The sequence below is a fragment of the Lucilia sericata genome, unplaced genomic scaffold (genome assembly GCF_015586225.1).
Source record: "Lucilia sericata isolate MDLA Ls3-8-SP2 unplaced genomic scaffold, ASM1558622v1 Contig000540F_arrow, whole genome shotgun sequence".
NCBI classification, from domain to species: domain Eukaryota; kingdom Metazoa; phylum Arthropoda; class Insecta; order Diptera; family Calliphoridae; genus Lucilia; species Lucilia sericata.
Window position 1 is genome coordinate 1,328 of NW_023994550.1, and position 20,650 is coordinate 21,977.

General features: G+C 30.0%; 1 protein-coding gene across 1 annotated transcript in view; it reads left to right on the forward strand.

The window, feature by feature from the left end:
- Positions 1 to 309: 309 nt before the first annotated feature.
- Positions 310 to 20,650, forward strand: part of LOC119605961 (protein doublesex-like) — a gene marked incomplete at its 5' end in the record, with an annotated part of 49,151 nt that continues 28,810 nt past the window's right edge. The window contains 2 exons of the mRNA XM_037959314.1: positions 310 to 440; positions 638 to 778. Coding sequence (XP_037815242.1) covers positions 310 to 440; positions 638 to 778 — 272 coding nt within the window. The remainder of the gene's footprint in view (positions 441 to 637; positions 779 to 20,650) is intronic.

Consider the following 20,650-nt stretch of genomic DNA (forward strand, 5'->3'; position numbering starts at 1 on the left):
TGTTTATAAATTGCTTGATTTTCTGCTTATTTAATGAATAAATGGGTAATAATATGAAAAAAGGGCTCCTTTATGAAGAGTTATAAATAAACTAGACATGATTGAACCCTAAATTTTCTTTTAGTATTATTTTATATTACATATGTCAGAGATAAGCAAAATGGTCACTGCATATATTATGTTATGTCTAATGTGAGAATCGTTTGCTACTTAGCCCTTTAAGGGTTTATAAGTATCTATTTAGATCTCTATATAATTTATAGTTTCTTGTACTAATATATTTTTTTTAATATATTCTTTTCATTTTAGATCTTATACTAGATTATTGCCAAAAATTAATAGAAAATTTGGTTATCCCTGGGAAATGATGCCACTTATGTATGTGATACTTAAGGATGCTGGTGTAGATATCGATGAGGCTTCAAAACGTATTGAAGAAGGTAAGTTAAAGTTGTTTTAAAATAATATACTATATAACAAATATCAGTGTTTTCTGAAGTTTTTGAAAAAAAAAAATCTTAAACAAAAAATATAATGAAATAAATGAAATATGTGGCAATATTTTTGTTTTGAAGAAAAAATTTACAAATTATTGTAAATATTGGAATTTGTATGTATGTATTATTTTGGTTTATAGGCATACAAGTCTTAAAACAATACAATTTAAATATTTACGATGGTAATGAGTTACGTAAGCTCAAAACTGAAAGGCGTTACGAAAACCATCTTGCCCGATCTGAATGTGATGAAACTATCAAACAAATAAGACTAAAGGAGGGTAAGCATTATTACTTTAATTTATAATAAGTTTAAGTATGTATTTTATAGTAAAATTAGGGTTTTACAGAAAACACTGAAAACATTTAATTTAGGTTTAAATTTGCTCAAACATTTAATTTTGCCAAATAACAACAAATTTTCTGTTTTTATTTGATTAAACAAATTTTTAGGACAACATGTTGTTAATGAATATTCACGTCAACATAATTTAAATATATATGATGGGTGTGAATTACGTTGTGCCACTCGGCAATGCGGTTGATAAACTTAAATAAAGTTTTAAAACCATTTGCACCCATTTTAATATAAAGTGTTTTTCTTAAATATTAAAAAGTTAAATATAAAGTAATTGTTAAATACTATTAAACAAATTGTACAAAGAATTAAAAAAAAAAATAAACTTTGTTGAAACATATTAAAGGTGCTTTAACATTTTTTCTTAAAATAACTTCAATATCATTAAAATAAAACTATATAACGAGCTTATAACAGTCTGGCAACTATAAAAGAAATTTATATTAGTAAAAATATAAACTTAAAGACACTTCTTAAAATAGTTAAAATAATTCTTAATTAAAAAAAAAAACAAGTGTTAAACTAATTAAAATTAAACCACAATCAACATACCAAAAGTTAATGTAACAATTACATTGTTTTAAACAAACTCAACTCAGCAATCAACATACTAAAATGGAAACCTTGGTAACTATAACAACTGTATACTATTTATGGCAAACTAAACCAATAGCAACCTATAGATTTGTTAAATTAATTATTTAACAAATTTTTTTTCCGGCAATTCAACAATCAACATACTATTATAAAATATTTGTTGGCGTTAATTTAATTACAACAATCAACATACTCTTACAATTAAATTGTTTAATTGCAACAATCAACATAACATTTTCTTTGAAAGTCTTCTGGCAACTATCAATCTATCTTCAATCAACATACTTTTTTTTTTTGGTTTACTTTATGGAAAATCAATTTATTGAATATACCTGGATCTTCAATCAACATACCAAAAGTTTTTGGAAACAATCTTCAATCAACATACGAGTACGATTAATTATAAGAATTTATATATTAGTTTCTATTCAAATGTTTAATTTTAAGTTTATGTTAAAAGTTAATTAACGAATTTTATTGTTTTAAATTATTAAACGGAAACTAGTGATATTACTCGAATTTTCGGTGTAATTTTAAATTGTTGATGAACTTAAGAATGTTGCTACACAATTTTTGATAAAGATATGTTTGGGAATATCGAAATATTGGTCGAAACACATGCGCCTTTTGATTCTAACAGCATTAAGCCGTAAATGTCTATCTGTTGGCAACTCGCTAGAGTCCAAATAGTAAAATCTAGAGGTCTAAAGTTTACCACAAATATTCTCAATAGTCGATTTATAGTTTACAGACTACAGATGTGTTTATGGTCCAGACTATAGGAGAGTTTATAGTGTGGACTATAGACGAGTTTTTAGTTTAGACTATAGACAATTTTATAATCTAAATAATCAATGAATTTAAAGTCTAGATTATAGACTAGCTTATAATGCAGTTGATAATTTAGACTATCAACTGATAGTTTAGAATATAGGCGTGCTTATAGTCTAGAGTCTAAACTATATACATTATTCCAGTCCAGATTATAGACAAGTTTATAGTCTAGACTATAGATAAGATTATAGTCTGGACTATAGACAAGTTTCTAGACTATCAACTGATAGTTTAGACTATATGCATGCTTATGGTCTAGACTATAGACATATTAATATTCAAAACTAGTTCAGACTGTGGGACTATGTTATAGTCTATAGGAGTTTATAGAGTAGAATAGTGTGGACTATAGACGAATTTATAGTCTAGATTATAGACAAATTTATAATCTAAATATAAATGAATTTAACGTCTAGATTATAGACTAGCTTATAATGCAGTTGATAATTTAGACTATCAACTGATAGTTTAGAAAATAGGCGTGCTTTTAGTCTTGACATATTTATATTCAAAACTGTTTATTACATTCTATTACAGTTTAATCCAGACTATAGACGAGCTGAAAGTTCAGACTACGGGACCAGGTTAGGAGTTTATAGTCTAGACTAGTGACGAGTTTATAGCCCAGACTATAGACAAGTTATTATAACAAACTATTTATAGTTTATAGCCAAAACTATGTAAGAGTTTTTAGTCTAGAGTTTATAGTCCAGATTATAGAAAAGTTTATAGTCTAGACTATAAATAGATTATAGTCTGGACTATAGACAGTTTCTAGACTATCAGCTGATAGTTGCATGCATATATGCTTATAGTCTAGACTATAGACATATTTATATTCAAACTAGTTCAGACTGCGGACTATGTTATGTCTATAGGAGTTTTATAGACTAGAATAGTGACGAGTTTATAGTCCAGACTATATACATATTTTATATAGTTTTATATACCGAACTATTTATAGTCTAAACAATAGACAAGTTTATAGCCAAAACTATATAAGAGTTTATAGTCTAGATTATAGACGAGTTTATAGCAAAAACTATATGAGAATTGAAATACTAGACTATATAGTGTATATTCTAGACTATAGAGTTTATAGTCAGATTATATGACTAGTTTATAGTCTAGACTCTAGAGTTTATAGTCCAGATTATAGACTAGTTTATAGTCTAGACTCTAGACTATAGATAAGATTATAGTTTGGACTATAGGCAAGTTATAGATTATACATTATAGACTAATTTAAGTTTTATATTATAGATCAGTTTGTAGTCTAGACTACAGACAGATTTGTAGTGTAGACTGTAGATGAGTTCATAGTTAATCTAGAGTATAGACGAGTTAATAGTCTAGATTATAGGCTAGCTTATAACGCAGGCTATAGACGAGTTGATAGTTTATCCCAGTTTAATCCACGAAAGCTTAGACTGCGGGTCTGATACGAGTTTATATCCCCGACTATGGGCAAGTTTATATACTAAACTATTTATAGTTTATAGCCCTGATTATTGTCTAGTTTATAACTTAGAATACGTATGAGTTTATAGTCAAAACAATAGATGAATATATATTCTAAATTATGGACTATTTTATAGCCAACAATATAAGATTTTATACTCTAGACTATAGACGAGTTTATAGACGAGTATATAGTTTATAGATTATAGACTAGTTTCTATTTTTTGGTTATATATGAGCTTTTAGTCTCTACTGTAAATAATATTATAGTCCGGACTATAGACAAGTTTCTAGATTACAGATTAGTTTAAGGTTTACGTTATAGATGAGTTTATAGTCTAGACTACAGACAACGAAGGAGTATATACTTAGTCTAGCATATAAACGAGTTTTAAGTCTACACTATAGATGAGTTTATAGTCAGGGCAGGAGATACTTGAGTGAATACGCAGATTATAACACAGTCCGACAAACCGGTCAAAACCCTGACACGTTGTATCAAGTTTTAGGTGATGATATTTCAAAGAAGAAGGGAGATATGTCAGATGTTAAGCTTTTTTTTTAAAGCTTAACAGAATGGACATGCAAATGGCATACATCATTTTATTTTGCGAAGTTATAGGTCTCAAAAAGGAACAACAAGGCGTATTTTAAACTCCAGGACACGATATTTCGAATAACAGAAATTTTCTAATTTTATATTGTTCACTACTTTAGAGATTAAATATAACTCCTAAAAAATCTGTTCGTCCAACTTTTTGGATGGTTTCACAAAAGCTAAGCCAATTCACCCAAATCGTTCGATTCAACATTCTAAGTTCTCAACTATAAAAACAGGCAGCAAAAATTTTAAATAAAGTTTTATTATTGATTTTTCTGTGTATATTGTAATATTTCAGTTTATTGTAAATATATCTTTAAAATTAAGTAAAAATTATACATAGTTTTTTAATATAAAATAGTTTATAATTTATTTTTAGAATTTTAGAAGTTTTAAGGGTAGAGTACTTAATAACTTTGGAAAAATGTGGCCAAAAAGGCTAAAATTTTATAATAAAAGAAAACAAATCTTTAAAACTAGATTCTTAAAAAAGCTTTGAAAGTTATTGTGTAATAAAAATCGTAACGAAATCTTAATTCTATTGAAAGCTCGATCGTTAACGAAATTAATTCTAATTACAGCTACAAAAGTTTTGGAACTAAATTCTGTTTAAGCTTAGAACAAATTTGACAAAATGAAAGGAATATATTAATATAAAAGCGAATTTCTATAATACTTTTGAGCGAAATTTCATTTTCGGAATTTTTTCGTTTAACACATATTTCGTCAAGGTTTCGCTGTAAATTTAACGGAACATTGATGGCATTATATTTTCTATATAATTTAATATAATGACATGACACATTTTCTAAATGTTTAACTATTAAGAATTAAATACGAAAAAATAAAACTATTTAAGATAAATTGGCTGCTGATCTAATGGCTATAAAGAATTTGAAAATCTCATTTTTATGTTTATTTTTCAAATACCAAAAAAACTGTGTTATTTGCAAATTTTCTTTCAATTAGTTAATAAAATTAAGCTAATTTAAAAAAACTAATATAAAATGTTTAAAGTTTATCATAAATTTAGCGCATACTATTGTTTTAAGACAACAACAAAAATAAATAAGAAAATAAATTTAAAAAATATGCAAAATATTTATTAATAAATTAAAATTTATAATAACAGCAAATAAAAACAACAGAATTAATTAATTCAAAAAACTGTATATTAAACATAAAAAGAAAAACCAAATAAATTTAACAAAATAAAAAACCTTAAAACATTTGGTATGCTTAAGTATTTAATAAAAATTTAAACGATTAATAAAAAAAATAAAAAAATATTAAAACCTAAAATTTACATAATAATAAATCATAAATGTTAAAAAAAAATTGAAAACCCTAAGATTTTATTAATAGATTAAATAATTGTTAAAGGGTAAATTAGCAATTGTTTAATGAACAACAATTAAAATAAGATTTATTCAATGTGCCACAATTAGTAATAATAATCTTATCTATAATTATACATGACATATGTTTTTAATTAGTTGATCTTTGCTCTAAAATAGTAAAACTTTTTAAACTGATAAGTATTTTTTAGCTTATTAAATTAGTAATGAGAGAGACTCATTAAAAACATGCGTATAAAAAATATGGAAATTATGACTTCCCATGGGAAGTTTTAAGAATTTCTTCTATATTAATTTGTTATAGAGCGGTTGCAAACTGAATCAGTATAGATCAGAACGACTACCTTGATGTCGCAATTAGTTCTGCAACCTATTGTAGTAGTCCAAAGTATTTTTACAGGGTATTTAATTAATTAGTTTTTAAGTACTAGTTAATTATACGTACTATTTAAACTAAAAAGTTAAATAAACTCAAAAAATATTTTCATCAGAAAAAAGCCATTAAAACATTCATACAATAAATTGAACAAATAATAGACGATGTCCAAAAAAATAACTGATTACAAATGTACTCAACCATTTTTCCGGATTTAAATCCGGTTGTGCAGTTATTATATTAGATTATTCGCTTACTCAATGTTCCATAACAAACTATAGACTAGACTATAGTCTACACTATAGATTAGACTATAGAGTAAACTACATAGTAGATTATAGAGTAGACTATAGACTAGACTATAAACTAGACTATAGACTAGACTAAACTATAGATTAGACTATAGACTAGACCATAGACTACACTATAGACTAGACTATAGACTAGGCTATAGACTAGACTATAGACTAGACTATAGACTAGACTATAGACTAGACTATATACTAGATTATAGACTAGACTATAGATTAGACTATAGACTAGACTATAGACTAGACTATAGACTAAACTATAGACTAGAATATAGACTAGACTATGGACTAGACTATAGAGAAGACTATAGACTAGACTATAGACTACACTATAGATTAGACTATAGAGTAGACTACATAGTAGATTATAGAGTAAGACTATAGACTAGACTATAAACTAGACTATAGACTAGACTAAACTATAGATTAAACTATAGACTAGACCATAGACTACACTATAGACTAGACTATAGACTAGGCTATAGACTAGACTATAGACTAGACTATAGACTAGACTATAGACTAGGCTATAGACTAGACTATAGACCTAGACTATAGACTAGACTATAGACTAGGCTATAGACTAGACTATAGACTAGACTATAGACTATACTATAGACTAGACTATATACTAGATTATAGACTACACTATAGACTAGACTATAGACTATGCTATAGACTAGACTATAGACTAAACTATAGGACTAGAAATATAGACTAGACTATGGACTAGACCTAGAGAGAAGACTATAGACTAGACTTGACTATAGACTAGACTATAGACTAGACTATAGACTAGACTATAGACTAGACTATAGACTAGACTATAGACTAGACTATAGACTAGACTATAGACTAGACTATAGACTAGACTATAGACTAGACTATAGACTAGACTATAGACTAGACTATAGACTAGACTATAGACTAGACTATAGACTAGACTATAGAACTAGACTATAGACTAGACTATAGACTAGACTATAGACTAGACTATAGACTAGACTATAGACTAGACTAGAGCTAGACTATAGACTAGACTATAGGACTAGACTATAGACTAGACTATAGACTAGACTATAGACTAGACTATAGACTAGACTATAGACTAGACTATAGACTAGACTATAGACTAGACTATAGACTAGACTATAGACTAGACTATAGACTAGACTATAGACTAGACTATAGACTAGACTATAGACTAGACTATAGACTAGACTATAGACTAGACTATAGACTAGACTAGACTAGACTATAGACTAGACTATAGACTAGACTATAGACTAGACTATAGACTAGACTATAGACTAGACTATAGACTAGACTATAGACTAGACTATAGACTAGACTATAGACTAGACTATAGACTAGACTATAGACTAGACTATAGATTAGACTATAGACTAGACTATAGACTAGGCTATAGACTAGACTATAGACTAGACTATAGACTAGACTATAGACTAGACTATAGACTAGACTATAGACTAGACTATAGACTAGACTATAGATTAGACTATAGACTAGACTATAGACTAGACTATAGACTACTATATAGATTAGACTATAGAGTAGACTACATAGTAGATTATAGAGTAGACTATAGACTAGACTATAAACTAGACTATAGACTAGACTAAACTATAGATTATACTATAGACTAGACCCATAGACTACACTATAGACTAGACTATAGACTAGGCTATAGACTAGACTATAGACTAGACTATAGACTAGACTATATACTAGATTATAGACTAGACTATAGATTAGACTATAGACTAGACTATAGACTAGACTATAGACTAAACTATAGACTAGAATATAGACTAGACTATGGACTAGACTATAGAGAAGACTATAGACTAGACTATAGACTAGACTATAGACTAGACTATAGACTATAGACTAGACTATAGACTAGACTATAGACTAGACTATAGACTAGACTATAGACTATACTATAGACTAGACTATAGACTAGACTATAGACTAGACTATAGACTAGACTATAGACTAGACTATAGACTAGACTATAGACTAGACTATAGACTAGACTATAGACTAGACTATAGACTAGACTATAGACTAGACTATAGACTAGACTATAGACTAGACTATAGACTAGACTATAGACTAGACTATAGACTAGACTATAGACTAGACTATAGACTAGACTATAGACTAGACTATAGACTAGACTATAGACTAGACTATAGACTAGACTATAGACTAGACTATAGACTAGACTATAGACTAGACTATAGACTAGACTATAGACTAGACTATAGACTAGACTATAGACTAGACTATAGACTAGACTATAGACTAGACTATAGACTAGACTATAGACTAGACTATAGACTAGACTATAGACTAGACTATAGACTAGACTATAGACTAGACTATAGACTAGACTATAGACTAGACTATAGACTAGACTATAGACTAGACTATAGACTAGACTATAGACTAGACTATAGACTAGACTATAGACTAGACTATAGACTAGACTATAGACTAGACTGTAGACTAGACTATAGACTAGACTGTAGACTAGACTGTAGACTAGACTATAGACTAGACTATAGACTAGACTATAGACTAGACTATAGACTAGACTATAGACTAGACTATAGACTAGACTATAGACTAGACTATAGACTAGACTATAGACTAGACTATAGACTAGACTATAGACTAGACTATAGACTAGACTATAGACTAGACTATAGACTAGACTATAGACTAGACTATAGACTAGACTATAGACTAGACTATAGACTAGACAGACTATAGACTTGATTAGACTAGACTATAGACTAGACTATAGACTATAGACCAGACTATAGACTAGACTATAGACTAGACTATAGACTAGACTATAGACTAGACTATAGAATAGACTATAGACCTAGACTATAGACTAGACTATAGACTAGACTATAGAATAGACTATAGACTATAGACTAGACTATAGACTAGACTATAGACTAGACTATAGACTAGACTATAGACTAGACTATAGATTAGACTATAGACTAGACTATAGACTAGACTATAGACTAGACTATAGACTAGACTAGACTATAGACTAGACTATAGACTAGACTATAGACTAGACTATAGACTAGACTATAGACTAGACTATAGACCTAGTGTGTAGACTAGACTATAGACCTAGACTATAGACTAGACTATAGACTAGACTATAGACTAGACTATAGACTAGACTATAGACTAGACTAGACTAGACTATAGACTAGACTATAGACTAGACTATAGACTAGACTGTAGACTAGACTATAGACTAGACTGTAGACTAGACTGTAGACTAGACTATAGACTAGACTATAGACTAGACTATAGACTAGACTATAGACTAGACTATAGACTAGACTATAGACTAGACTATAGACTAGACTATAGACTAGACTATAGACTAGACTATAGACTAGACTATAGACTAGACTATAGACTAGACTATAGACTAGACTATAGACTAGACTATAGACTAGACTATAGACTAGACTATAGATTAGACTATAGACTAGACTATAGACTAGGCTATAGACTAGACTATAGACTAGACTATAGACTAGACTATAGACTAGACTATAGACTAGACTATAGACTAGACTATAGACTAGACTATAGATTAGACTATAGACTAGACTATAGACTAGACTATAGACTACTATATAGATTAGACTATAGAGTAGACTACATAGTAGATTATAGAGTAGACTATAGACTAGACTATAAACTAGACTATAGACTAGACTAAACTATAGATTATACTATAGACTAGACCATAGACTACACTATAGACTAGACTATAGACTAGGCTATAGACTAGACTATAGACTAGACTATAGACTAGACTATATACTAGATTATAGACTAGACTATAGATTAGACTATAGACTAGACTATAGACTAGACTATAGACTAAACTATAGACTAGAATATAGACTAGACTATGGACTAGACTATAGAGAAGACTATAGACTAGACTATAGACTAGACTATAGACTAGACTATAGACTAGACTATAGACTATAGACTAGACTATAGACTAGACTATAGACTAGACTATAGACTATACTATAGACTAGACTATAGACTACTAGACTAGACTATAGACTAGACTATAGACTAGACTATAGACTAGACTATAGACTAGACTATAGACTAGACTATAGACTAGACTATAGACTAGACTATAGACTAGACTATAGACTAGACTATAGACTAGACTATAGACTAGACTATAGACTAGACTATAGACTAGACTATAGACTAGACTATAGACTAGACTATAGACTAGACTATAGACTAGACTATAGACTAGACTATAGACTAGACTATAGACTAGACTATAGACTAGACTATAGACTAGACTATAGACTAGACTATAGACTAGACTATAGACTAGACTATAGACTAGACTATAGACTAGACTATAGACTAGACTATAGACTAGACTGTAGACTAGACTATAGACTAGACTGTAGACTAGACTGTAGACTAGACTATAGACTAGACTATAGACTAGACTATAGACTAGACTATAGACTAGACTATAGACTAGACTATAGACTAGACTATAGACTAGACTATAGACTAGACTATAGACTAGACTATAGACTAGACTATAGACTAGACTATAGACTAGACTATAGACTAGACTATAGACTAGACTATAGACTAGACTATAGACTAGACTATAGACTAGACTATAGACTAGACTATAGACTAGATAGACTTGATTATAGACTAGACTATAGACTAGACTATAGACCAGACTATAGACTAGACTATAGACTAGACTATAGACTAGACTATAGACTAGACTATAGAATAGACTATAGACTAGACTATAGACTAGACTATAGACTAGACTATAGAATAGACTATAGACTAGACTATAGACTAGACTATAGACTAGACTATAGACTAGACTATAGACTAGACTATAGATTAGACTATAGACTAGACTATAGACTAGACTATAGACTAGACTAGACTATAGACTAGACTATAGACTAGACTATAGACTAGACTATAGACTAGACTATAGACTAGACTATAGACTAGACTATAGACTAGACTATAGACTAGACTATAGACTAGACTATAGACTAGACTATAGACTAGACTATAGACTAGACTATAGACTAGTGTGTAGACTAGACTATAGACTAGACTATAGACTAGACTATAGACTAGACTATAGACTAGACTATACTATAGACTATACTATAGACTCGACTATAGACTCGACTATAGACTCGACTATAGACTAGACTATAGACTCGACTATAGACAGACTAGACTATTGACTACACTATTAATCAGACTATGGATTAGACTATAGATTGATCTATTGATAGTTATCGAAAGTTTATAAGTTAGAAAATGTACCTAAAATATCGCGGCATTTTATGATATCAAAAAGTACTGAAAAAAGTAATAAAGTATAATATTTTCCATGTTTGCTATGGACTAGTCTATTGGCTAATCTTTTGACTAGCCTGAGTGGAATTTAAAATGGAATTCGTCTATTTAAAGAACTTAATCATTTTTAATCAATTACAAATTACTGCTACTTTATTTGACAGTACCGCTATTGGGTTTATATATACGTGTTGTTAGGTCGCAATAAATGTTATGAAAATCAACAAAACTACTTCAACTATTTTAAGTTTAACAAACAGTTGGTGGCAGAAAAATAAAAATTCGTATTTCTTTGAATTATGTATGTAATATTCTATCTTGATTGAGAATTTCCCTAGTAAAACTTTTAGATGCAGATTTCTTTAAATCCGAAAAATACATATGTAGTAGATTTATAAAATTCTAAGAAGATATGATATTAAAGTTTGTTAGCACAGTTGTCTTTAAATTAACAATTTTTGCCTACCATGTCTGGGATAGCTTACAAAGCGAAGATTAAATTGGCGTGAGAACGTCGTCCATTCGACCGGAATGTCCGAAGTTCCTTTGTCTTTAAAGCTCGAGAAGTCGTAAATAAAACTACCTAGAAAGATTTTTGCACCAATATTCTATATTTATCTAATTTTTTAGCCCCATTTTACTTAGCCAATGCTTAAACGAAATATTCTCCTCTTTTCAATATAGAGTATTTCCACTATAAATCATTTGCCTGGTTTTTTATTTTTTTTTTTTTTCTTATTTTTAAACAAACACGCTCAACCAATAATGTTTTATTACAAATACCAATAATTTAATAAATCACTTTAAAAATAATAACTTGTTCAAAGCTCGCTCTTTTATGTACGCATAACTTGTAGAAAAAAAACTTAATAAAACTTAAAAAGCAAGCATGTGTCATAAATGGTTGCTTGCAACATACGAATTTGATAAGAAAATTATAACTTACCACAATGGAAGCAAAAAAAGCAGTAATTGCTTGGCTCACAAGCTCACACTCGGTACACATACATTGACTGCTGGAGGCATGTTAAATTATCACAGAAATTGTTTAAGAGATGATGGATCCTGCAACAAAATAAAATTTATTATAAACGATTGTCGCATGCTTTGGTTTTTTGTTAAAAAGTTTTATTCTACCTTCCGCACCGGATGAAATTAAAGCAGTTAGCAGGTGCTGTGTTACCTTCTGCCTCATCAAAAATTATAAAACTATTAAAATTTTCAAAAGAGGTTTAGCAAAAAGATTTTTTGTTGCTCTTCGCCTTTTAAATCTGTTAAAGCATCCCAAACAGTGGCGGCACTTATACTTAAGGATGAAAATTATGTATATTAATTTTACAATTTTTACTTTCAATCGAACATTTTCTATGAATAGGATAACGATTCAATAATTTCCTTATTAAAATTGAACTAAAACTGAACTAGAACTGAACTAGAACTGAAATAGAACTGAACTAGAACTGAACTAGAATGAACTAGAACTGAACTAGAACTGAACTAGAACTGAACTAGAACTGAACTAGAAACTGAACTAGAACTGAACTGAACTAGAACTGAACTAGAACTGAACTAGAAACTGAACTAGAACTGAACTAGAACTGAACTGAACTGAACTAGAACTGAACTAGAACTGAACTAGAACTGAACTAGAACTGAACTAGAATGAACTAGAACTGAACTAGAACTGAACTAGAACTGAACTAGAACTGAACTAGAACTGAACTAGAACTGAACTAGAACTGAACTAGAACTGAACTAGAACTGACTAGAACTGAACTAGAACTGAACTAGAACTGAACTAGAACTGAACTAGAACTGAACTAGAACTGAACTAGAACTGAACTAGAACTGAACTAGAACTGAACTAGAACTGAACTAGAACTGAACTAGAACTGAACTAGAACTGAACTAGAACTGAACTAGAACTGAACTAGAACTGAACTAGAACTGAACTAGAACTGAACTAGAACTGAACTAGAACTGAACTAGAACTGAACTAGAACGAACTAGAACTGAACTAGAACTGAACTAGAACTGAACTAGAACTGAACTAGAACTGAACTAGAACTGAACTAGAACTGAACTAGAACTGAACTAGAACTGAACTAGAACTGAACTAGAACTGAACTAGAACTGAACTAGAACTGAACTAGAACTGAACTAGAACTGAACTAGAACTGAACTAGAACTGAACTAGAACTGAACTAGAACTGAACTAGAACTGAACTAGAACTGAACTAGAACTGAACTAGAACTGAACTAGAACTGAACTAGAACTGAACTAGAACTGAACTAGAACTGAACTAGAACTGAACTAGAACTGAACTAGAACTGAACTAGAAACTGAACTAGAACTGAACTAGAACTGAACTAGAACTGAACTAGAACTGAACTAGAACTGAACTAGAACTGAACTAGAACTGAACTAGAACTGAACTAGAACTGAACTAGAACTGAACTAGAACTGAACTAGAACTGAACTAGAACTGAACTAGAACTGAACTAGAACTGAACTAGAACTGAACTAGAACTGAACTAGAACTGAACTAGAACTGAACTAGAACTGAACTAGAACTGAACTAGAACTGAACTAGAACTGAACTAGAACTGAACTAGAACTGAACTAGAACTGAACTAGAACTGAACTAGAACTGAACTAGAACTGAACTAGAACTGAACTAGAACTGAACTAGAACTGAACTAGAACTGAACTAGAACTGAACTAGAACTGAACTAGAACTGAACTAGAACTGAACTAGAACTGAACTAGAACTGAACTAGAACTGAACTAGAACTGAACTAGAACTGAACTAGAACTGAACTAGAATGAACTAGACAGAACTGAACTAGAACAGAACTGAACTAGAACAGAACTGAACTAGAACAGAACTGAACTAGAACAGAACTGAACTAGAACAGAACTAGAACAGAACTGAACTAGAACAGAACTGAACTAGAACTGAACTAGAACTGAACTAGAACTGAACTAGAACTGAACTAGAACTGAACTAGAACTGAACTAGAACTGAACTAGAACTGAACTAGAACTGAACTAGAACTGAACTAGAACTGAACTAGAACTGAACTAGAACTGAACTAGAACTGAACTAGAACTGAACTAGAACTGAACTAGAACTGAACTAGAACTGAACTAGAACTGAACTAGAACTGAACTAGAACTGAACTAGAACTGAACTAGAACTGAACTAGAACTGAACTAGAACTGAACTAGAACTGAACTAGAACTGAACTAGAACTGAACTAGAACTGAACTAGAACTGAACTAGAACTGAACTAGAACTGAACTAGAACTGAACTAGAACTGAACTAGAACTGAACTAGAACAGAACTAGAACTGAAATAGAACTGAACTAGAACTGAACTAGAATTGAACTAGAACTGAGCTCTGGTGGGGATAATCAAACATTCGACAACTTTCTTTGCTATTAAGAAGCATTTTTCGATTAGAGATTAGATTCAAACATTCCAGATATAACAATAGAAGAATTAATTCGAAAATTCTAAATAAATAGAAAATTTTACCAAAAATGTATGCAAAAATAACTTTTAAATAAATCAAAATTTCACTAACACATAATTTTTCAATTTTCAACCAATACCAGAAGTAAGTAGCCTTCATGGTATAAATATTATTATGAAACGTTCCCTAAAATACATCTATAACTTGCTTCAACTATAAATAACACATTTACGTTTCATGTTGTAGCAATCTATTTTTTTACTATAAGCAACTTCAACAGTAAATGCATCATTTTGCACAATTGCCACCAACACTCGCAGACACTTACACAAACACACACATCAACAACTCATTTTTATCCTTTCGAAAATGTTCAGGCATGACTGAATATTGTTGATGCCTGGCATTTCATGCCATCACGTAATGCTGGATAATCCTCTTATTCTATGATTACTACGTCTTCTTTTCATTCCAATACATACAAGCAAATACATACATAAACTACGTATTCTGTTGAGCTATTAAACTTAAGCAGGAGATTCATTTCGTTCGCAAACAACATCAATAATAACAAATACGAAAACAACATCAGCTCCAGCAAATGATCATAAAACGTCAAGTGTTTATGGCCTTCTGGAAGGAAAGGAAAACAACAACAACAAAAAGAACAGCAACAATATTTTACAACACATCTAAAGGCAACAAAACAACAACAAAAATAAAAAACTAAAAATATTTATATGTTGCACTTAAAATATCAAAAAATGTACGAAAAAAACGCCAAGTTTTACAACAATTATTTGCGTTTTTACCCAGTAATTCCGGGTGACTGTTTCGAACTATTATTACCACCAGTTACAAAATCGGTTTCAAAATAACTAAGGTATCGGTGAAACTCACATAACAATCACAACTTTCCTCGATTATAACCGACTCTTCAGAGATTAAACTGATGGATAAAGACTAGACAGTTGACTAGTGTATTTTCAGGCTAGACTATAGCCCAGACAAGAATATAGTCCAGATTATAGACTAGACTATTGTTCAGATTATAGACTACGTAATAGGCCAAACTATAGACTTTCACAATAAACCAGCCAGTAGTCCAGATTATACCCCGGACTATGGACTAGATCATAGTCTGAAGTAGAGAATTAATTATAGTCCGCACTATTTTCTAAACTATAAAGTAGCCAAGATTACAGTCAAGACCCTATTCCAGCCTTTAGAGTAGACTACAGTTCAAACTATAGACTAGACTATAGCTCAAACTATAGATTATATTACGGTCCAGACTAGACTATATATTACACTATAGACCATAATAGACTACAGTCAATACTATAGACAAGTCTATATATTACACTATAGCCCAGCCTAGACTATAGTCCAGACTATAGATTAGACCATAGACCATAGGCTGTAGACTAGACTATACTATGGACTAGACTATAGACTAAAATATAGACTAGACTATAAATTAGACAATATTATACTATAGACTAGACTATAGTCCAGACTATAGACTAGACTATAGTCCAGACTATAGACTACACTATAGTCCAGACTATAGACTAGACCATAGTCCAGACTATAGATTAGCCTATAGTTCGGACTATAGACTAGACCATAGTCCAGACTATAGACTAGACTATGGTCCAGACTGTAGACTATAGTCCAGACTATGAACTAGACTAGAGTCCAGACTATGAACTAGACTAAAGTCCAGATTATAGACTAGACTATAGTCAATACTATATACTAAACTATAGTCCATACTATAGACTAGCCAATAGTCCAGACTATAGACTAGACCATAGTCCAGACTATAGACTAGACCATAGTCCAGACTATGGATTAGACTAGAATCCAGACTATGGACTAGATTAGAGTCCAGTCTATAGACCAGACTATAGTTCAGACTATATACTAGACTATAGTCCATACTATAGACGAGACTATAGTCCGGAATAGAGTTCAGACTATCGGCTCGACTATAGACCAGACTATAGATTCGATTATTGTTCAGACTACACTATAGGCTAGACTGTAATCAAGACTATAGACTACACTATAGTCCAGACTATAGACTATACCATAGTGCAGTCTATAGACTAGACCATAGTCTAGATTATAAACTAGACCATAGTCCAGACTATAGACTATGGTCCAGACTATAGACTAGACTATAGTCCTGACTCTAGACTAGACTATAGTCTTGACTCTAGACTAGACTATAGTCCAGACTATAGACAGGACTAGAGTCCTGACTATAGCCTAGACTGCAGTCCAGATTATAGACTAGACTATAGTCCAGACTATTGACTAGACTATTGTCCAGACTATAGACTAGACTATATTCCAGACTATAGTCCAGACTATAGTCCAAACTATAGACTGAACTGTAATGTTTACTATATTTTAGACAATAGACAATAGATTATAGTCGGGACTATAAATTAGAATAGTCTAAAATATAGGCTAGACTATATACTTATTATAGACATGAGTTTAGTTCAGACAGAGTGTATTTTCAGACTAGACTATAGACTACAGAATAGGTTAGACTATAGACTTCACAATAGTCCACACTATAGATTTGACTATACTCCAGACAATAGACTACCCAAATTATAGACATAGTCTTGTCTATAATAGACTATAGTTAGATGTCAGACTAAACACCAAATTATGGACATACTATTGGCTGTAGTCCAGACTATACATATTAGAACTGTATAGAATTAGACTAAATATTTTCAAAAGAAGAATACAGTATTTGCTGGGTATATTTTAATGTCTACATGTATGGTTAATATACATTGTAAAATGGCATAAATATTTTATATGGAAAGGAAATTTTTAAAGATCTGTTTATGACTTAAACAGAAATCTAAAAAAAAAATAGCAATCTCTAGAAGTTTATTATTTTTGAAATGTGAAAAAAAGCATTTATGTGGAATGTTTTAAATTTTATTAAAAATTTACTAGTTACTTATTAAAATATGTGTATGTAAGTATGTTTTGTAGGTACAAACAAATATGGTAAATTTATGAACAAGATTTTTCAAAAAATTGTTAAGAAATTTTCTATTCAGATACATATTACTTATTATTTATTTGAAATTTTCGCTAAATTTATTTTTTATACAATTATATTTAATCATTGCCATCATCGTTATTATAAACAACTTTTGTCAATTTAAAATTATAACCCGCATTAAAATATAATTTGATTTATAAAAACAAATAACAAATTTACATTTTAATACTATTTGATCAGTAATGATATACATACGTATATAAGCTCAAAATTTGCATAAAATACATACGTATGTATAATAATAAATTTAATATAAACAAATATTATTACATTTTATTATATGCATTTACTACATTAAATTGATATTTTTCCATCAATAAAAGCAATTTTATAAAACTTGTTTAAAATTGTTGTGATTAGATTTTTCTGGTTAACACAACCAAAGGTTAATATGAAATTAATTAAATTAAATTTAGCAAAATAAATGTGTATATAGTTGAAAACAGTTAACAGGAAATATTTTTCTTAGGGGACTTAATACTATAAATTAGCTTTAAATAGAAAACTTATCCCAAACATTATTTTGCCTTCTAGTTGACCCTAATAAACTGCACAATGGGATCATTAAAAAAAAAAAAACATGGCATCAAACTGTCAACACCTAGTATTATATCATATTGGCATTACGATGATGATCGTAATGATGTTGATGGGATTGCCTTTAGACAGGTATAAAACAGTTTTGACAGTCCTCATGAAATTGGACACATTTAAGAGGATCTTAAATATCAAACACAATGACAATAGGCAGAATAATCAATTAACTCAGTATCTCTGTCATGATCAAGATGAAGTTGTCATACAGTTGTCAACTCAGCATGTCACTACAGCTTTTTGACAGGTTTGCATGACAAAAAAAAAATGGGCAAAAAAAGAATTCTTATTAATATTTTGAAACTGTTGATGAACACTTTTCAATGTTCATACATACAAAAAGTTTCCTTTTTTGAGTTAATGGTCTGTCCGTCTTCCCTCCTCTTCTAAGTGGTTCTGTTAAAGACCTAAATAAGTGCTATTGAATGTGAATTATTAGTTATGACATTTATTTATTGAGTTACAATGACCCGCTAACTTCTCTGAAGTAAGTAGTGGTTAAACTGCGGTTGTACCCTTTAAGAGCAGAAAAACCAAAAAAGTGTGATAATTTTTTTTTGACTTTAAAAAGGGCGTGCTTTAGCTGTTGGCACGAGATAAAAACACCTGTTTTTTTGTGGAAAAAATACACACGTTATGTTTTATTTTCTTGGGAGGTTTTTTTTTATAAAGATTTATTATTAGTTAGCTTTTTTGTTATTTGTCTTGTAGTTGTCATGTCGCCTGTTTCTTTTTCGCGAAACGATTAAATACACATTTCAATTCTAAGGAAATTTTAGGTTTTGCTTGCCACTTAAAGTCAGTTAATGTGGTAATTGATTTTGTATGTTAAATGGCTTGTTATTTAAATGGAAATCGTACTTAGGAATAAATTGTTAAAATGATTTTGGTGATTTGCAAATAATGATTTAACATGAATGCGGTTCGTTATTGAAAAGTGTAAAAATTGTATACACATTTGGTATATGAAGTTAGTAGAGAATTATGAGAGAAAACCTACTATATATGCACTATATTAAAAACTCTAATTCAACCTAAAAGTTAAGAATTTACAAAGATTGTATGTATGTGTACATCAGTGATGCCAAGTGTAGGGATTTTCCCTTTTTGTAGGAATTTTTTTAAAAAATTTCACGTGTAGGGAAAAAGGGAAAGATTTCTTACTATTGTCAAGTTGTAGGGATTTTTTTCAATTTCATAGTTTTTATCAACTAAAAATATACTCTTTCATGTATTAAACTTTAAAATTAAAAATGAAATAAAGTGTATCGTTAGTAAAAATTCCGCTTGTAGTTTCTACAATATGTGTACCTATATATCGCTACAAGCCTGGTATAATCCAAAATTCGGGTTTCTTGAACTGAGGTCTACAAAACATGCGACATACTAAAATCTTTCATATAGATTTATCAAATTTCTAATATGTCTATTATTTTCGATGTGAAATCGATTTTTTGTAAACGTAAAAACTAAAACCCACGTTTTCGTGAATATTAGACAACTAAAAATTTAATTTCAATTTAGATGAGAAACATATTAACCTCAACTATCTGAATTTGGATTTTAAAAATCCCTTGATTTGTTTAAAAGTTATCAAAGAAAATAGTTAAATGTCA